General features: G+C 38.0%; 2 protein-coding genes across 2 annotated transcripts; both read right to left on the minus strand.

Annotated features, from left to right (window-relative positions):
• Nucleotides 1–941: 941 nt before the first annotated feature.
• On the minus strand, nt 942–4,185 carry LOC118334916 (peptidyl-prolyl cis-trans isomerase FKBP1A-like). The gene is made up of 4 exons (XM_035671018.1): nt 4,021–4,185; nt 3,840–3,887; nt 2,718–2,827; nt 942–1,915 (listed from the first exon to the last, which is right to left on the minus strand). Exons 1-4 carry the CDS (start codon nt 4,055–4,057, stop codon nt 1,790–1,792), a joined length of 321 nt encoding a protein of 106 aa, XP_035526911.1. The 5' UTR covers nt 4,058–4,185; the 3' UTR covers nt 942–1,789.
• A 926-nt stretch (nt 4,186–5,111) lies between these two features.
• On the minus strand, nt 5,112–18,719 carry LOC118334471 (MAM and LDL-receptor class A domain-containing protein 1-like). The gene is made up of 23 exons (XM_035670387.1): nt 18,605–18,719; nt 18,431–18,530; nt 17,733–17,938; nt 17,491–17,582; nt 17,110–17,277; nt 16,349–16,552; nt 16,129–16,237; nt 15,059–15,181; nt 14,796–14,895; nt 14,435–14,594; nt 13,395–13,500; nt 13,116–13,259; nt 12,148–12,335; nt 11,638–11,803; nt 10,753–10,971; nt 10,275–10,453; nt 9,191–9,428; nt 8,327–8,486; nt 8,120–8,234; nt 7,464–7,584; nt 6,470–6,563; nt 6,301–6,376; nt 5,112–6,215 (listed from the first exon to the last, which is right to left on the minus strand). The coding sequence occupies exons 1-23, from the start codon at nt 18,717–18,719 to the stop codon at nt 6,114–6,116; spliced, it is 3,285 nt and encodes a 1,094-aa protein (XP_035526280.1). The 3' UTR covers nt 5,112–6,113.
• Nucleotides 18,720–18,949: the final 230 nt, after the last annotated feature.

Here is an 18,949-nt window from a genome sequence, read left to right on the forward strand (position 1 = left end):
TCCCCACCAGGTGGCCACAACCACAATAAACCCATGAAACAGACATCTTAAGCCTTTATAAGAACATCATTGACCTATATTTATATCCAGAGTACAGGGAGGACTGATGAGGTTGGTCAGTCAGAACAATTAAGGATGATGATGGTGAGATGTGATCCTAATGAGCCGCATGAGTTAATACAGAGTAGAAAATGAGCTGTTTTCAGTGTTTTGTGTCCAATGTGATTCTAGGGTCATTTTAAAACATAGTAAAACATTTAGTAATAAGACAGAAAATACCTGTAATTTAAAAAATCTGTTTATTTTATTTCCTATGTTTTACTAATCAGTGTTAATCAGTAGGATGAGAGTATTGTAATTTGTATTTTGTTCAGCTACGTTGCTGAAATCGAGATTTTACATATACAACATATTAGGGGTTTATAAAATATGGTGCTTTGTTGTAGATTAAACTACCAACAGTGTATAAAGTGATTAATTACACAAAAATCTTCTCAAATGTGAGGATTCGCTGCTTTTTCTTTTAATTATTTATCATTTCAATGTATTTTTAATGATTTTGAGGTTTGGAAAACAAACACATCCGGCATTGTGAAGGCCTTTTTAGTTTTTTTTTTATCCCTAAGTATTAATACACTATAAACATACTAAATAATAGTACTAAAGAAAGAAATTATGTAATCCTTGAAAATAAAAGGCAGATTAATCCATGAATTATAAAATTATCATTTTAACTTCAGACTAAACCTAAACCCCACAGAGCTGAATCCAGTTCGACAACAATATAGTGTACATGAACACATCACTGAGGCCCTCCAAGGCAGTAAGGGAACGGCCTGAAGGATCAGAGGACACACAGCCAGTGTTGGTTCGGATGCATCAATCACTCACAACCACCGTTCATACATCTAAATCATCTCAAATAATGAGTGAAGCAGAAATGTTGTATACTTTCTTTTTAATGACAATTTCTAAAGAATGGCACAATGAAGAAATAAAACATTAACAAATGTTTCCGATGCCAAAAAAACCAAAGGACACTTGAGGCCTCAACTATGACAAAAAGACCCAAGAGTATAGTATAAGGGGACTGGTGGAGGAACGAAATGAAATCACCAATTAAACCATTGTATTGTTTCCAAATATATAAAGTGTTGCCTTACATTGCGTCAAAACTTTCAACTCAATGCGTCTACTGAAGGGATAAGGAAAACACAAATAAGCTCTTCATTAAAAAGGTGTTTCATGTGCATTTTTTTTTTGTCATTAATAATTAGAACAACGCTGCATTAGAGACACTGAAATAAACATTTATAAACAAATAAAGATGTTTGCAGATTTAGAGCCGCTGGTTCAGATTTGGTTGTCATTCAATTAGATTGTGTCACGTAAAAAAAAAGAAAGAACAGCACTAATGTTCCTTCTGTTGTTGCTCTTATCCCATTATATATCTGATGTGCTATCTAACAGCTGTAGAATAAGTTAAAGATTCATCAGACAAATGTAAAAACGGAGGCCACATATATCCTTGAAAACAATTAGCATACAGGGTTTCCCTAAATGTCATACTATTTATTTTTTGGGATCTGAGTGTCATCTTAGCACCAACAATACCACTGGCATTAAAATGGCTTCATTTGTTTGTCGTTTATCTCAAATTACACGAAGATATGAGACTTCTTTCAACAACTATTTATTCATGTTTATAAATGCTACCGACAGCACCTTTAATTAAGCAGTTATTTGTGTCAGAGATGTGGGTGGAATGAAACTCTGAACCTAAAAACACTCAGCAATGCAGCAGCTCCACTTCAAAGATGAGAGTGGCGTTTTTGGGGATGATCGGTGGGTGTCCTTCACTGCCGTACGCAAAGTCCGGTGAGCAGGTCAACCTGGCCACCTGACCGACGCTCATCTGTGGAGGAGGAGAAGAGCGAGTTACATAAAATGGAACAAATGCACAACAGAGATATCCTAATGTTCAATCACCAAAAACACACAGAATCCTCTATTCCTCAAAATGCAAATGAATGGCAGCATTTGTTAAATCTCCCTGCCTGTTAACACCTCCAACTCCAGTTTATAACATTTGCTTTCTGCTACAAATTAAGTCTGTAAGGCCAAGCTGAGATAACCATGACCTCAGACATTATACAACTAGTTTCACAATAGATCCAGGGTGGCACATCAATATAATCTGAATAAATCAATTAAAATGTTTATGCACAATGCGTAAAATGTGTGACAATCCAGTTATTGCAGTACTGGTGTGCGCTATAGGGTTATTTTTTAAACAGTACTGTAAGGGATAACCCCATCAGCTGTTAGGAGTCACAACAGTGCTTCAGTGTAGGGCAGCTAATGCTAAGCCAGCCAGCTGTCTGCAGACATCAGGCTGCTGTCAAGAGAGCAAAAACAAGAGATGAAACAATGATCTGACTTCTGTGCTGAATACTGATTAATTAAAGAGTCAGCGCTCTGTTTAGTACCGACAGTCCACAGCTGATGATGTCCAGAAACACGATGGCCTTGCAGGTGGTGCAGGTATTTATTATTACTTTAACTGTCTTGCACATTAGGAGCTAAAAAACATTTAAATAGTGCAGGAATATTTTGACATATTACACTATTTACCGGCTGAATCGTAAAACCCCAACATCAATAAGCTCATGTTGGGTGTAAACTCTCAAGTGCCTTTCCAAAGTTCCTCTCCGTACCTTAGCAACACCCTCGTCCCAACCACGAATTACTTGACCGGCTCCGATTTTGAATTTGAAGGGCCCCCGGTCCCTGGAGGAGTCGAACTGTTTTCCATTGGTCAGCGTGCCTGAGCAACAACAACAACAAAATAACAATAAAAAATGTTATTTGCACTCTGTGACTTCACTATATCTCCACAAATGCTAAGACTGATCTTGTGTTTTTATAATAATTTGAACACAATGTGACTGAGTGTTAAACACATCAGCCAGTGCTCATAATCAGGCAGTAAAATGGTTTTAAGATGTTCCTTTTATTGATCCCTGCAGGAGAAATTCACAGCAGCACAGGGGAAATGTAGTGCAAGCAGCAAATATACTAAAACAGTAAATTATTATGATTTTATAAAAACATATAAACAAAGAATATAACAGAAATCTATATTATATAAAACCCTACATACACAATAAAGTTGAATATGATCCACATTCAATATGAAACCACAGCCAGAGAGCAGGTTAGCCTAATGTAGCTTAGCACAAAGACTGAAAATAAAGAGATAACCACTAACATGGCGAATTGTCTCAACACTGCGGGGTACAAACGGGAAACGGCGGCTCAATCGGTAGATATTAAGGCTGCTATTAAGTATATTTTCTATCTCTATCTGTGGAAAGAGACGGGTTTTCCGTTTAGCCCCGTGTTTCGGTTTAACCGGTGACCGTGTTAACTGGTGACTTTCACGTAGGCGTTCTCCTAAAAAGGACTTTATAGTTTAATAATTTTTCATCTGTCTTTAATATCTAAGTATCTAACCATTTATGTAAGTTCAATTGTGTTCAGAAGACGTATTAACCTCTCGTAACGTATCTTAAAATGTGAGAAAGTCACCCGTTAACACGGTCACCAGTTAAACCGAAACACCCCGTCACATCCCGACGGTACAGTTTCACATTACCGCATAGACACGAAGAGAGAGGCGTCGATCCTCTCTGCATTAAAACGACGGTGTTTATAGGCGAAACTACACAATTTCACTTAAAATGTTTATCCGTCGAGGCGGGTATTGTTTAAATGCTTTGAGCGAAAGTGGAGGAATTAAACAACCTTTGATAAGACAGCCGTGAAACACGTCTTACCAGTGTAGTGCACGGTAACAGTGGAGCCTTTCTTCGGAAACGTCTTTCCTGTACGGAGACAGACGTCGGTTAAACACGAACATATATATATATAGAATTATTTAAAAACAGATTACATATTACATTTAGCGAATCACTTGAGTAGTACAAAAATAAAACAATAAACACAATAAACTCTTACCGTCTCCAGGTCGTAAGGTCTCAACTTCTACTCCCATTGTTCTTCACGAGCGGTCTTCCCTCTCTCGCGCACTTCCGGGGGGAGCACGAGCGCTCTGTGTTCGGTGACGCGCGACGTGATTGGTTCGTTCGATACGGCCGTTGAGCGTCAAGCGTCCCGCGCGGCTGCGTCAGCCGTTAAATGCGTTTAAAGCGACGTGTTTTCCTGTTTTCTGCCTGTGTGGGAATGTTTGGGAATGTGTAGGTGGCGGATTGAAAGAGGCAAACGTTTAGATAGAAATGTGGGATTGTTTCTTTAGTTTAATGCAAGTAAAACAAATAGGAAGACGATAACATGGGCGTTGTACTGAGGGGAGACTTGGCACGAATCTACCAGGGCGCCAAATGTGGGGAGGGTCCTCAAAAAAAATGTGGAAAGTTTCTTTTTATCGACAGTTTTGAAATGTTTTTTTTTTTTTTTAGCATTAGTAAGTTATGTCGTTCTATTGGTTAATTAATAAATAGCCCGACAAAGTATTTTCTTGTATCTAAAACAATAGTTGAGGCTTTCGGACACACCCAGCCCCCCCTCCGAACGGTGCACATGGTTTAGTCCACTCCCACTGCAGGAAGTGGTGGAATGAACTCTTTCTTTATGTGATGTCAGTTTTACTTTGTTTTTATACTAATGTTATTTATTGAACATAATAATATGTAGTGAGCACATTTTACAGTTTACAAAGACGTTATGCCTGTAACATAAATATTATTACTGTTTTCTTATTTTGAGAAAGAGCACTAGTGTATATATATTCATATAACAATAGGAAGAATAAGAAGAAACCAATTAGACATCATTTAACATTGGATAATTTGGACTTAAGTTTTGTTTTTTAATTAACAATATTATATATTAAGTCTTTCCAAAATGTGTAACTGTATTAATAAATGCCACAACAAGAGAATAATGTTTTCTAAATGGGTATTACAAAATGTACAGTTTGTATCAGCAAAACTTACATATGTTTTCTAAGATAAGTTTGGAAGAGTTAGTTAAAGAAAAGTCCTGAAAGAGAGCAGACCATTCCCGTACACATATTATTCACAGATTTATTTCAACTAGTAATTTACATCACAACTGATTCCCCCTGAAAGAGTACGAAAATCTTTCTATTTACATTATGCGAGTTAGAAAAACAAGTCTGCAGTGTTTGGTCTATGAGAAGGTTGAAGATATACATCCCTTCATAAGCATTATCAAACCAGAAGCACTGTTCACATCTGAGGTCACATACTTTACTTCAGTATTACCTTTTCATTACACTAACTATATATAATACTATATTTGTACTCCACTACAATTGTTTTTCAGCCTCAATTCCTCGTCCCTCTACAAATTAAGATTAGACTTTTATTTTAAGAAACATGACGCTTGGAGCTATGAAGATCATAAAATACAATACATGCTATAGTTTAAACTAACCAGCACTGTATTATAATTAGACATTTTTTTAATAAGTTTTATACATACTTCCCTTGTGACGGGAGAAAGAATAATTCAATAATGAAAAATAATTGAGGATTTGAAGCTTTATCTGCACATCTTTACATGTTTGTATTTCAGTGATAATCTAATTTTCTGTGAACAAATTAAATAATTTTTATCACTAAACCTGTAAATATACACATGGTAAACAAACAGAGTTGTAATTTCAGCTCTCTATGCTCAGCAGACAGTATACAATATACAGCTTCTTAAAATAACTATTTAGGTTTAGTTCAACAGGAGAACTGGTTCTGCCGGGTCAACAGCAACAAAAAACAAGTTACAAAAGGGTGTTTGTTAAATTACATTTCATAAAAATGGCTTTTACACTTTCAAAGTTCAGCAGGGTTTGTTGCTCTGCCTGTCAGTATTTCCAGGTAAGAAATAATTATTAATCCAGTCGTCATTATTACAACTAAAGGCTCACGACTTTGATCCATTTTCAAACTGCCACACTAACATCAATATTTCATTTTCTAAATAACAGTTTTTAATGGACAACAAATATCTCTAAGAACACAGGCATCATTTACAAACTGGTTATCGTTTATTTATTTCACTGTAGTTCATCAAGCATCGGATGAAGACACGGTGCTATCAGTTGCATGTGGCGATGGATCATACATATTGTTGAAGAAGGAAAATTCAGACTCAGTTCCTTGTTGTGTTCCCTGGAAGAAAACACATATTTTTTTTAACACTGGAACTCTGTGGAGGATGGACAAGATGTTTTGTAACCAAATCCCGTTTACTTACATCTATTTTGCAGTCAAAGAGGTCGAGCGCAGAGTCCTGGTTAATTGTGTCTTTACTGAAAATTGTCGGCTGATTCCTGAGACACACAAGCAGAAACGTCAACATCAGCATTCTTCAGTGTTCTTATGTGCATTGTGTCAATTATTTCTGTATTTAAACAACTGTGTACATTGTACTACGCTTCATGTTCAGCACAAAGAGGAAGATGGAGATGATGACTCCAGCCAGCAGAGTCAGACCGACAGCCAGACCTACGGACATGTCTGCAAACACAGAGAAACACGATGAGAGCACAACATTTGACATCAACTCCTTTATAACATTTTACAGTTTGTAGGAAAAAATATCTGATAGGGTTCCAAAACTATAATTTATTAAAAGATACGACTGATAATGTTCTATATAACCAAGACCAAAACAAAGAATACATTTATTCCACTAACAAGTGTATTTAAATCCTGATATATCTTATCGTTCTGTGCCATTAAGTTATATGATTGTCCAATAACTATTAGAATCACACAATCAAGGAAATCAGGTCAGTGATCTCTTTACGTCCTTTTACTTTTATCAGTTTTTAAGAGATATATTTTTCTTTGAACTGTTTTTAATTTCCTCTCTTTTTTCTTGCTTATATGATTGTGGTTGAAATTTTGTTTTAAAACCTTTTATTTGTTATGAAGCAACGTGGCTTTTAGAGTGCTTTAAGTGCTTTATATAGATTATTATTATAAGTCTGACAATACACAATCTGACATACACTTACGTTCTGCTGCCGTAAATAACTAATGCATATATTAATGGAGGAAAATAGTTCTTAACAAGTGCACTATTTATTCCTCTCTGCGTAATGTTTGTTTAAAACTACAGTGTTCAGATGTTTGAGGAAATTACTGAGCCTTTCAAATATAGAAATAGACTAAAGTTATTGTCCAATAATGCATACAAAATATTTATAGAAAATGTTGTTAAAATAGAGAAACTTACTGATAAAATGTGTATTTAAACCCATAGCCTTAACAAATACTTTCTACAAGTAGTTGTTTACATTAATATCTAGACAGGGGTTAATGATTTCTGGAAGACTAAAACCCAGTTCTTTCTCACAGCTAAAAGAATAACCGTCTGCTTAGTTGAGGTAGCCAAGGAAGGGCCGAGGTTACCATTATTATCACCAGGAGGGTCAATGGGTGGCTCTGAGTAGCAGCTGCCAGGGAGGACGGCGATATCATCCAGAGCAACGTCCCCACCTGTATTCATCCCCCTCTGATACACAAACACAAACTGTGACAAAAAAAAAGAGGTCAAATTCAGCAGAGTAAAATTAAGAAGAGTAAACACAGTTGTTTTTTGGTTAATGTGTTAAAAATGATCACTCTGTCTCTATATATCCTGAACACTAAATTGATTACAGGTGTATAGACATTTTGTGGGTCTTAAACCTGAAAACAGGGCGACTCCCTGATGAATGGTATAACCAATGGGATGCCCTGTGAATAAAAATATTGCTTTATATTATGCTACAAACTACAGGATCGTGTATGTAGGCTGCTAGCTAACTAAGATTGGTTCATGTGGTAGAGTAGTATAAAAGATAGAAGTAGATATAAACGTCTTATTCCAAAGTAACAAAAACACAATGATTCTTATTTTCAGGTGATTATATACTTACATACTTATACTATAGGATATATATATGAATGTTATATTACATTTCTGCCAATATAGCCTCTTAAATGGACCTTTAAGTTTTATCCAAAACCTCCTGGATGTTAACTTCAAGCTTATTCTGATCAAATCCATCGTAAGCTCCTATTACCCAGAATGCTTCTTTATGTTTAATAGGCACTCTGGCCTCCTGCCACTTGTCTCCCTTGTTTCCCGACTCAATCCACTTCAGAGTCCCTTCTTCATAACCACCAGAATGCATTTTTCTATGAGACAAGACACAAAATTGAAATTGAATGTTGTCAGAGGACAGTTCATGTGTAATGTTGTTACTCCTCAGACATTAACAGTTAGTTACCTGTCATTTATGTAAACCCTCAGAGTCCCAACGTGGTCGCCATACATGTGGTACCAGAATGTCAGACAGTGACCTCTGGTGGACGGCTGGAAGACATCACTGATCAGGAAGGATGTGTCTCCCCACTCACCCACAGAGCTGTCCACATACAGATAGTAACCTGGTGGAAACATGGCAAGATCACTCTGACAATGAGAGAAATAACTCTTATGTTCATTTCATAACTCGATATACTCAACATCGCTTCAAACAAACATGTACAGCTGGTGTGCTGCACTAAAACAACAATCTTGCACTTGTCTGACCAGCTACCAATCTAGACAGACTCTGTGGTGGTGGTTTTAACTGCATCTATCATAAGACACAGATCTGGGCAGGGGGACTTTCATCCTGTTCTCTGGAACAAAACTGTACACTACTTGCTGAGCATCAAACAGCAGAGAGCTGGTGAACATAGTGGAAGTTTTAGCAGCTAAAGAGCTGAATATTTCACTCAGGAGTTGGTGGAGAACAAAAAAAAAAATCCAACTTAACATGCTCGCCATATCAACTTAAAAGATATGTCCATGTTGTGTTTACAGCTTGTTTCGCTGGCCCTAAGTGGACAAAAAAAATTATTGCAGGTTTAAAGCTTAGGTAGGCAGCAGTGGAGAAACTAGCAAGAGACAGCTACATTCCCACCCGAAATCCCACCCACTCCCTCTGGTTGGCCCTCCAAAGACACACGCAGGTCCTGAGAGGAGCACAGTGCATCACTCTTCATTACCTCATAAAGCTTTAAATGCAGCCATGATGAACAATGGAATCAGTGGCATTAAGTTTCGGAGTCACATCCATTATGGTCAAACCTAAAATAATGGTTACCATGTGTTGAGTTGGTGGTGTGATCAACACTGGGTCCAGTGTTGGGATTTGGGGAGACTGCTCTCCCACGAAGCCAGTCCTCCTGGTCAACTTCTCCTCCCAGGTTGCTCCAGCTGCACATGTTAATCTCAAAATCACAATGTCCAGGAGGAGGACACTGAGCGTCTGTCAGCTGAACATCATCAAAAGCCATGTCTCCCTCCTCTGTGGGCCCAGCCTTCACACCTTCCACCACGATCTGAAACACAAAAAGTATAACCATGGAAAACCTCCAATTGTAAATATAAATATAGCTTAAAATCAGTTTTGTACATCTTAGTCTTATTTTGACACAGTTATATGCTCAAATCAATTAAATCTGTTATTATCGAAAAGAATGAAAGAATGAATGGAAATCGAATTGGACTTATTTCTTAAATTAATAGAAGGGGCTGTTAGTGTCAGTGCATCCAAATGAGCTGTTAAATATCTTTAAAGTCATAGATTCATATACAAATCACAAAAAGCAGTTCTCATACTCTCACTGTAATATCTGAAGATTCATAGTTTAATTTTATGTGCAGAGGTTTGGAGAGTCTAGTTAGGGACATGGAAGATGGGCTTAAAAGTTCCTAATGTTGTTGACATGATTTCACTAAATTTTGTGGCTTAAAACCATTTGGAGGAAAATGTCCACGATATTTTGAGTTAGCTTGCACTGGTGGAAGTACACAGATCCTTTACTGAAATTAACAACACCGTAGTGTGAAAATACTGTTATAAGTAAAAGTCCTGCATTCAAAATATTACTTAAACATACAACAAGGAGTTTGTATTTGGAGGTGAAACAGTCCAAAATTAATACTGGTGTCTACCTTTAAAATCAATAAAACAAGGTGGTGGAAACACTACTGCTTTTGTCCACAGGGGCTGCTGGAAGTTAAAATATAAAGTAGCATAAACTGGAAAGACTCATGTAAAGTAAAGGTAGCTTAAAATTAGTACTGCATGTATTTAGTAACCTCCCACAACTGCCCATATATCCACTCTTTTCCCCAAAATGACTGCATTGCCAGAGGGTGTTGGGCAGATCGTCGTGACTCACCCTGTAAGGCTGAGTCCAAGGCAGAAGTGAAGCCTGAGCAAACCTCCACAGCTGGCCCTGGTCTCCTGCCTGAGAGAAAATCAGAGTTTGCTTCCCTTCTTCACTCTGCTGGTAAACGTTCAGCATCCCCATTCCTCTGCCGTACATGTGGTACCACAGCTGCACACAAGCTCCTCTGCCTGAAGAGCCAAAGGAAGGAAAAACAGATCAAATATGATTACATGACTGACATATTAAAGGGTTACTGCAACACAGCAGTGCCTTTCCCCTGTGGACCTTTGACTGCCTCCATGTCCAGATATTTGTATTTTATTGTAGAGAAAATCAGTGGTCTAATTACTCAACAACTTTACTTTAATTTGAGGTACTTTTACTCTTATTGAGTATTTCCATTCTATGCTTCCTTGTACTTCTGAGCTTGCAGATCTTAAAGGAAATACTGATACAACAGTGGAGAACACACTGGTGACTGTCTCACCTGCAGGGTACAGCGGTGAAGACATTTCAGCTGTCTGGCCTGCACGGTCAGCAGCAGAGGAGGACAGGAAGTAGTAATGGCCCGTGGGTGTGTTGGTGGTGTGGTCACTGTCTGGCCCAGTGTTGGGGTTGAGGGTGGAGCCCGACTGTCTGACCCAGTCGAAGTCATCTGTGGTGTGCTGCTTCCAGTCACAGCTACCCTCCTCAAAGTCACACATATCTGCAAGAGGATGTTTTGGAAAACATTATAAAGAAGTATGTGTACATTTTGCAAAGCATAAAAAAGGTAACTCAGAGTTTAGCACTCAATATTGCTAAAATGCTGTGTATGAGAGTCTAAATCAGAAGGGATGTTAAACATGGACTTAACAGGAGGTTATCTACAAAATGTTCTCTTTTACTTTTGTTACTTTGTTTTCTTTGAGGACCACTTAAGTCCTTGATGAATAATAATAAGTGATTAAAAAGGTCTATGACTGCACTGTTGAGTTCTGCACTGTCAAGACATCCACTAATAATCCTTCAAAAAGGCTCATATTATTCTACTTTTTTTAACAAATGCCAAGAGAAGACCAAAACCCACAAATGTTCCTCATAATGGATTAATGGGATTGCTGACAATAAGAAAAACATACAATACAGCCAGAATCATCCTTTAAATGTAGGACTACGTGTATGAATACACTCAATATTGCCCAACATTTGATGGAGGGAGATGGACTCTTTTATTGAAATTATTGTCTATTAGAGCAAGTAAAGAAGGAAGATGTGGTTGAGATTCACTGAAAACCGGGAAAGCTTTTGAAAATGTGGCAAGAGACACTCTTTCTACAGTTATTCTATTCATCTTTTACTTGGAAAATGATTACACACTGAATCACTTTACCAGAGGTATGACACGGTCCACTGATGAGGGAGATGTCATCGATGGCTATGTCTCCCGCCTCTCCTCCAACTGTAGCCTCGAGAATCACTTGGTGGACTTTCTGCAAGGTCACGTGGATCCGCACCAGCTGCCACTCATCCCCTTGGTTTCCTGATTTTTGCCACACCTACAGGAAAGACAGGAGGCTGATTCACTTGTCGCAATGAGGATGTGAGGAAGTTTTTGCAACACCGTGGTATGCACTGAAACTGTGCAGCTTGCACTCAGTATACAATGCGTTCATGGTATTTTGCAATCGGCATTTCACAACTATGTGAAAGTATAATAACAGAGAGAAAACTCAGTGGTAACAGTCAGAAATATTTCTCAATCAACCTCAAGGCCGTTTTTCTCACATTGTTGTAAAGGGAAGTAATGTGTCCAGACTCAAACACAATAATTTATAAAGAAAATGTGGCCTTCTCTTTTTTGGTAAAAAAATAAATTAAACTAATTTCATGAATATTTTACCATTATTTTTTTCAACGGATCTGATGTTTGCAGAAGCATCCTCAAGGAGCCCACCGTAGCTCCGAACATGTGGTGCCAAAATGTGACACAGTATCCATTTTTGTCAGCAGGTGGCAGCAGCGGAGACTTCAGTTGGGCCTTGTTTCCTTTTACACTTGGTGGGGAACTCTTGATGTAAAGGTACTTCCCTGTGAAACAAAATAGAGAGTAGTTTTAAAAATTTCTGAATGTTGACCCCTTAACACAAAGAAATGTGTACTTGCAACTTTTTCAGAGTTTCTGCAGAGTTTTTACGTTCATACTGGCAAAGGATATGAAGGACAATCGGTATTAGTTCCATGTTGGTTTTGTTTTGTAGTTGTTACAACATGATCAATGCAAATTTAAATATCCAATATCCAATTTACTGAAGACTAAGACTGAAAAATGCAACTTTATAAAAGTAACTTCAATTTCATTAGTGTGCCAATGTACCAAGGCAAATTCCTTGTATGCGAAAACTTGCTTCTGGGTTAGGGTTAGCTTGATTCTGATTAATACAATCAACCTTTAAAATGTTTTATGGCTTAAAATAAAAAAAATAAAATGTTCAATTCAGTACACTTTTGTGTTGACGCCTCACTTGGTCTGTTATGACCAGTATGACTAAGTGACCCTCTGGTATGAGCAGTTTTTTTGGAACCTTTATTTAAGCAGATAAATCGCTTGAGAAACAATTCTCATTTACAAATATAAGACCAGTATGGCTGTGACTGACATGTATGACTCCTCTCTCTTTGTGGTAATGTGTCATTTTCCAGTAATGGTCACTTGTCACCAAAGCTACAAACGCTTGCTTTAAATGTCTCAACACACTAAATAATACTTTCAGTACTAAATGGAATCCAAGTGCAAAACACTACCATTTAGTTATTTGTATAATGTTTTGGCAGTCTGCTTGTCTAATGATAGTCTAAAATAAATGTGACCTTTGCTGGTAGTGTGGTCTCCTGCAGGCCCGGTGTTGGGGGTTTCAGTGGGACCAGACCTGCTGAGCCAGTACAACTCATCTTCAGCCCCCTTCACCCAAACACACAGACCTTCTTCAAAAGAACAGCTACAGGAAGACAGAGCTGAGGAGGGAAAGAACATTTAAAAATTTGTCAACTTTACTCCCAAACAGGGTTTTTATAAAGTAGACAGTTTATAAAGCACACCACTATTACTCCCTTCCTATAAATTCCAATGTAAGATGTGATCTTATTTACCAGGTGGTTGGTAGGATTTTTCACAGTTCAGAAAAGAGATATCATCCACAGCAACAATGTGATCTCCAGCAGTCTGATTGACTTGATTCATGCTGCTGAACCAAACCTAAGAATAGAAATGATTACATTTATGATTTTGAAGGATTAGTGTCCTCAACAGTAAATAGATAGAAACCACTGCATTGCACTTACTGCACTTCAAACATCCTCTACATTGACATATTTTGGTTTTGGTTGTTTCCAACAATCACACACCACTCTCACACTCATGCACACCTTACACTACTGATATTCACATCCTATACTCCTTTTTTGTTTTGTTAAGTACTTGCTTTACCTATTTTATTGTGTAGTAATATATAATGGGGATATAAACTCAACTGCCAGTTTATTAGGTACAAAGGGCTAAAACTAATGCTGTCTAATACATCAGTCCTGCAATAAATCAAACCTTCATGAAAGTTATAGTGTTCAGTTTTTGGTGAAAATATTTTAGAGAGGTGATGTTTCAACTTTATTGACTTTTAGTCTATTCTTATTGATATAAATGAGTGGAAAAAATATTAGAAAAAACGTAGCACAACTGTAGATGCAGAACACCTCTCAGAAACAGTTAGAAGAAAAACTGAACATTAAAAGCAGATTTATTACAGGTGTGTTTCATTGGACTGCGTTAGTTTTAGATAAATGTACCTAATACACTGGCAATTAAGTGTATTACCATACAAATTAAGCAATATATTAAATACTCATAGAATAACAGGACTGTACATAACGTTTTTAATCGCATTCAGATATACCGCATATAACAGTATACTAAAATTACTGTTTATAGCAATATATTTTACTTGGATTTTCTAATTTTACACGTTCCAAAATATATTGTACAAAGGCCTATGCATACATATTAGATATCAATCCATTGTGAATATACAGATATATTAAATATTAAAAGAACAAAAACCACCACAAGCTGCCTTGACAGTGAAAAATTATATAGTTTCTTTAGTTGTTTTCTTTCAAATGTCTCGAGCCTACACCTTATAATGCTGCTGGTGCAGGCCTAGAGGCAGATGCTCTTGGGTCCAATGGGAGACAGTGTTGTGACTGCGTGACCACAGGATTGCTTCACTCCCTTCAGCCTGCTGCATAAGCACTCTGAGTGACCCAGCACTCTCTGCACTGATGTGGAAGTGAAACCTGCGTTTAGGAAAGAAGGAAGGAAGAAGGGGACAGTGTTGGATTGGGAAGAGAGTTGCGTGGTCTAAAGGCAGAGGCGGCGGGGAGCATTGAGCAATTCATACGATAAATATTCAACTCTGTATAAAAACAAATATTCTACAGAGATTCTGGATGATAATAAGAGAAATGGGGCCATAAAATATCATGGTTATGACTTACAGAATCTGGCAGTAGAGGGACGAAGGGGGGAGTGGGGGACTCTGGAGTCTGGCCTCAACCTGTGTGGACCCCTGGCTGAAATTCACTCTCATGTAGTGGCCTGAGAACGAAGGAAATCCTAAATCAACAACTCTTAAACGTTCAGAGTACTGTTATGACGATTTCAGTGCCATGTCATTTAACATGTTATGAATTATTTTTTTGTGCTGTGGGTCTATAAAGTCAATAAACTATTCAATCAGTTAATAAGCCACTAAAGTCACCTGTGCCTGTAGTGTGATCAGTAGACGGCTCGCTATCGCTACCGGCTTTCTGTCTCTGCCAACTGCTCTGTCCATGACTGGTGTCAGCCCATTGGCACTGGTTACTCTCAAATGTGCACGGACCTGTAAATTTAGGGCAAGGCGTGAGTAATACTGCTGGGAAAAAAGGGAGGTGAATATTAGTTCATGAATCATGTTTCTGACAAATGTTTTACAGTCATCTGCTTTTGTAACATCATGTGCAGCAGAGAAAATCGACATAGGAACTTCAAATATAACTATAATATAAACGGAAAATGTACACAGTAATTAAACAATATTTGTACAAATGAAATGGAAAACCACTGTGCACTCGACCTTCATGTCTGTGCTAGACTATAGAGATATCTTGTATGCTACTTTAAAACAATTTGATCCAGTTGTGGTTATCCTATGAGCTAGCTTTGACTACAAACAGCTCTCTTGCCGTTTTATCTTTCCAGTCTCTATGTGACAAAGAGTGCAGAGCCTCAACTGGTTTTAGCTCTGTTTTTTTGGCAAAACAGCAGCATGCAGCTAATCGCGATACCATAACTCCCTCTCCACCCTTTCCTATCTCACTTCAGTTAACTGTGTCAAATAAAGGCAAAACAAAGGTCAAAAAGTACATGTTACTTTTTATTGATTGTAATTTATAGTAATCCCAGTTTGATCATTGATTGACTATGAAGACTTTATAATCTTGAAACCTAAGAATAATCAGGGGATTCCTTAAGACAAAAAAAGCTCTCAAATTTGGGTGTCCTTGACCTGGAGGTTATATGTAATAAAATTACATAAAATCACACTTGTTGACCTGCTTAATTATTTTCTATTTATTCTATCTGGCAGAATGACTAGTGTTTCTCAATCACTGACCACATGACTAATTTCATGCCTTTATGACTTTCATAATAGTCCACTCATAAATCAACATAGAAAATTTTTACTTTATTCTAACATACACTTCTGACACAATGGTAGAAGCATTTGTACTGTAGGTCTTTACAGCCTGCTTTAGATAGATAGAATGAATGCAACTCGCAGCTCACCACAGCCATCCTCGTCCTCTCCTTGGGGGCAGTCTGGATGATAATCACATTGTAAAGTTGTTGGGATACACACTTCTCCAGATGACCGCCAACAGAAAAACTCATTATCCTGCATCACCAAAGAAAGAGGACAGTAGCTATAGACTATTTTCAACAAGTTTACAGAATTGTTTTATGGATTAATTTTGTAGCCATGAGCTTGTTGCGTCAGGTAGTTTACCGGACAAGGGTGGGTTGGTGCAGTCGAGGTTGAGGGTGTAGCTGGAGACGTGGGTGTGTTTGAAGATGTAGGTGGGACAGAGGTGGGTGATGTCTCAGGCAGTTTGTTGTTGTCAGGGTCAAATACACACTCCCTGGAGAAAGAGATGTCGTCCAGTGCAACCAGCCCTCTGTGACCTTCACCTTGCTCATATCTGAAGACAATCTGAGAAGAAAAAAAACATTCTGACATTCTGACCTTGTTCCCTCCGTTTACTTCCGGTATTATGAAACATCAGTGATAAAACTCATCATAAAGAAAGTGTCAAAGTAAAGTCATGGCCAAATTTGTAATAGGGATTTTTTCACTCCCCTTGTAGCTTGGGTTTGGTCACTAACTCCTGAGGAAAACATTAGGCATCCTCTCTGTTAGGCAGCTAGTCGCTAATGTATTTGTTGTTTGGTGCTGAGCAGGTAGCATACAGCAGGTGAAATCATCTGCAGCTAGAAACAAGGCTGATGAGAGCTGTGAGTTTGAACCAAAACAGTAAAGTTACGGGCTGTAAAACCAAAACAATTAGCCGAAAGATGCTAAAATACACTGTAAAATACTAATACTGTAGATTTGGGTAATAATAATACACTAAATGTTGCTATTCATGTTAAAAAAAACTTTGATATCTTTGATAGAGTTAACAACCTGAGAACATTTTCATAATGAATGCACTGGTTGACTGATGCTCGCATCTGTCATTTAATTAAACTGTCTGTGTCCTCACCGACCTTGCTATTGTCTGAGGAGGAGAATGTGACCTCTGCCCTCCGCCAGCTGTAACTCTGTGAGTTTTCACTGAGCCATAACACAGAGTCATCAGTACCAGACCGTAGTGTCCTGGACTGGGCTGTCAGTCTGGCTGCCGCATCATCCAGGCTGAAGAAGAAGAATTTTACCTACACAGACACAGGAAGAGTCATCACAGCTCAGTGATGTACAGAAAAGAAGGTGATGATGTGCTTTGAAAACAAGAATTCATCGCTTGTTTTTATCGAAATAAGTCTCATGGCTGTAGACTCTAAGTCTTGTTACTATATTATAATTTTAAGACACCCATGTACACACTTATTTATATCTTAAATGTGCTATAACCATCTCCATATACTCACAGTGCAGTTGGAGCTGGGTAGTAAAGTTTTGGAGAGCATCTCTGATGTCTGGCCCTTCTCAGTTAGGTGAGTCCCTGGTATCACATAGTGACCTGTATAATGACATTATACACATATACAATAAAAAGTTTAGCATTATTGATTAGAGAAGAAACTTAATAAGAGGACATCAACCATCTAGCGAGTAAAATGATTCAGAGTCAGGAGTCATAAGAATTATCTTGACTCAGAGAATCTACTACCTGCATCAGAGTTTTGGGTGTGATCCCTGGGAGGGCCATGATTGGGCCAGGCTTCCTGTCCTTTATGATGTGTCCACTCAGCTCCATGTGTGTCCACGTCACTTTCCGCCCAGGAACACAGGCCTTGTTCAAAGCTGCAGCGCTCCACAACACCTTGTAACTCTACATTGTTATTATTATCATCAGGTAAGAGGGAAATGGTAACACTTTATTTGGATAGTCCACCTACAGATAGTTTAACATTTAAATGATTTCACTTGGTCTGTAGATGTTTAACAGATTATCTGTAGAGTATATGTGGCGATTCATGAACATACACTAACCAAGATGTCTTAACCTAACTAAAACTTAACCACAGTGGTGTTATATCAGAAAACGGTTGCTGAATCTCAACAAATAAGCTGTTGAAATGTTACAAATGCAAATATCTATAGGCAGACTATCCCAATAAAGTGTTACCAGGAAATATCCTTAAACTTATTAATGCTTACAGTTGTATGTATAGAGTCTATTTCTCTTACCCAATAACAAAATTGATCTAACATTGAACCCTTTTAAAGGAAATTATGAAACAATGTACAAGGGGAAGTACACAGGGATTCTGTATAGTGTGCAGCGACTATTTGAATTTAAAGTGAATTCAGTATTTCTAATATTTAACTGTTTGTGATATCTCACCACAGTTGTTCTCATCAGACCAGTCCCCACAGTCATCGCTGAAGTCACACACTCTGTTGTGTTCCACACATACACTGTTGTTGCACGTAAACATATTCTCTGGACACAGGGGCTGGGGCTCTGAGACGAAAACCAAATATTTTTCATGTATATGCATTTTTCATGTACATGTGCATGTAGAGCAGGGAACCTACTAGGCAGGGTGCAGTTGGTGAAATCTATGTCATCAATGGCAATGTGCCCAGGCTTGGTGAAGGTCCTGGAGGCTTCAAACAGGATGGTGAAGTCCTGAAGCATTCGACCAACCATTACCTCACCGTGATGCCACAAATCTCCATGGCTACCAGATAGCCACCACAGTGTGGTGGTCCTGGAGCCCTCCTTTAACACCACAATCAGCTTTTCTGTGTCTGTAACAATGTAAAGACTGCTTACAGAAAGACTAACATACAAAGAGAACAAGAACATGTCATTTTAATGGATGCATGAAACAGGTGCATATGCAAAACATACCCTCTCCAAACATGTTGTAGTAGAAT

This window comes from Morone saxatilis, unplaced genomic scaffold (assembly GCF_004916995.1).
Source record: "Morone saxatilis isolate NCDOM2014 unplaced genomic scaffold, NCSU_SB_2.0 Contig23, whole genome shotgun sequence".
Lineage (NCBI taxonomy): Eukaryota > Metazoa > Chordata > Actinopteri > Moronidae > Morone > Morone saxatilis.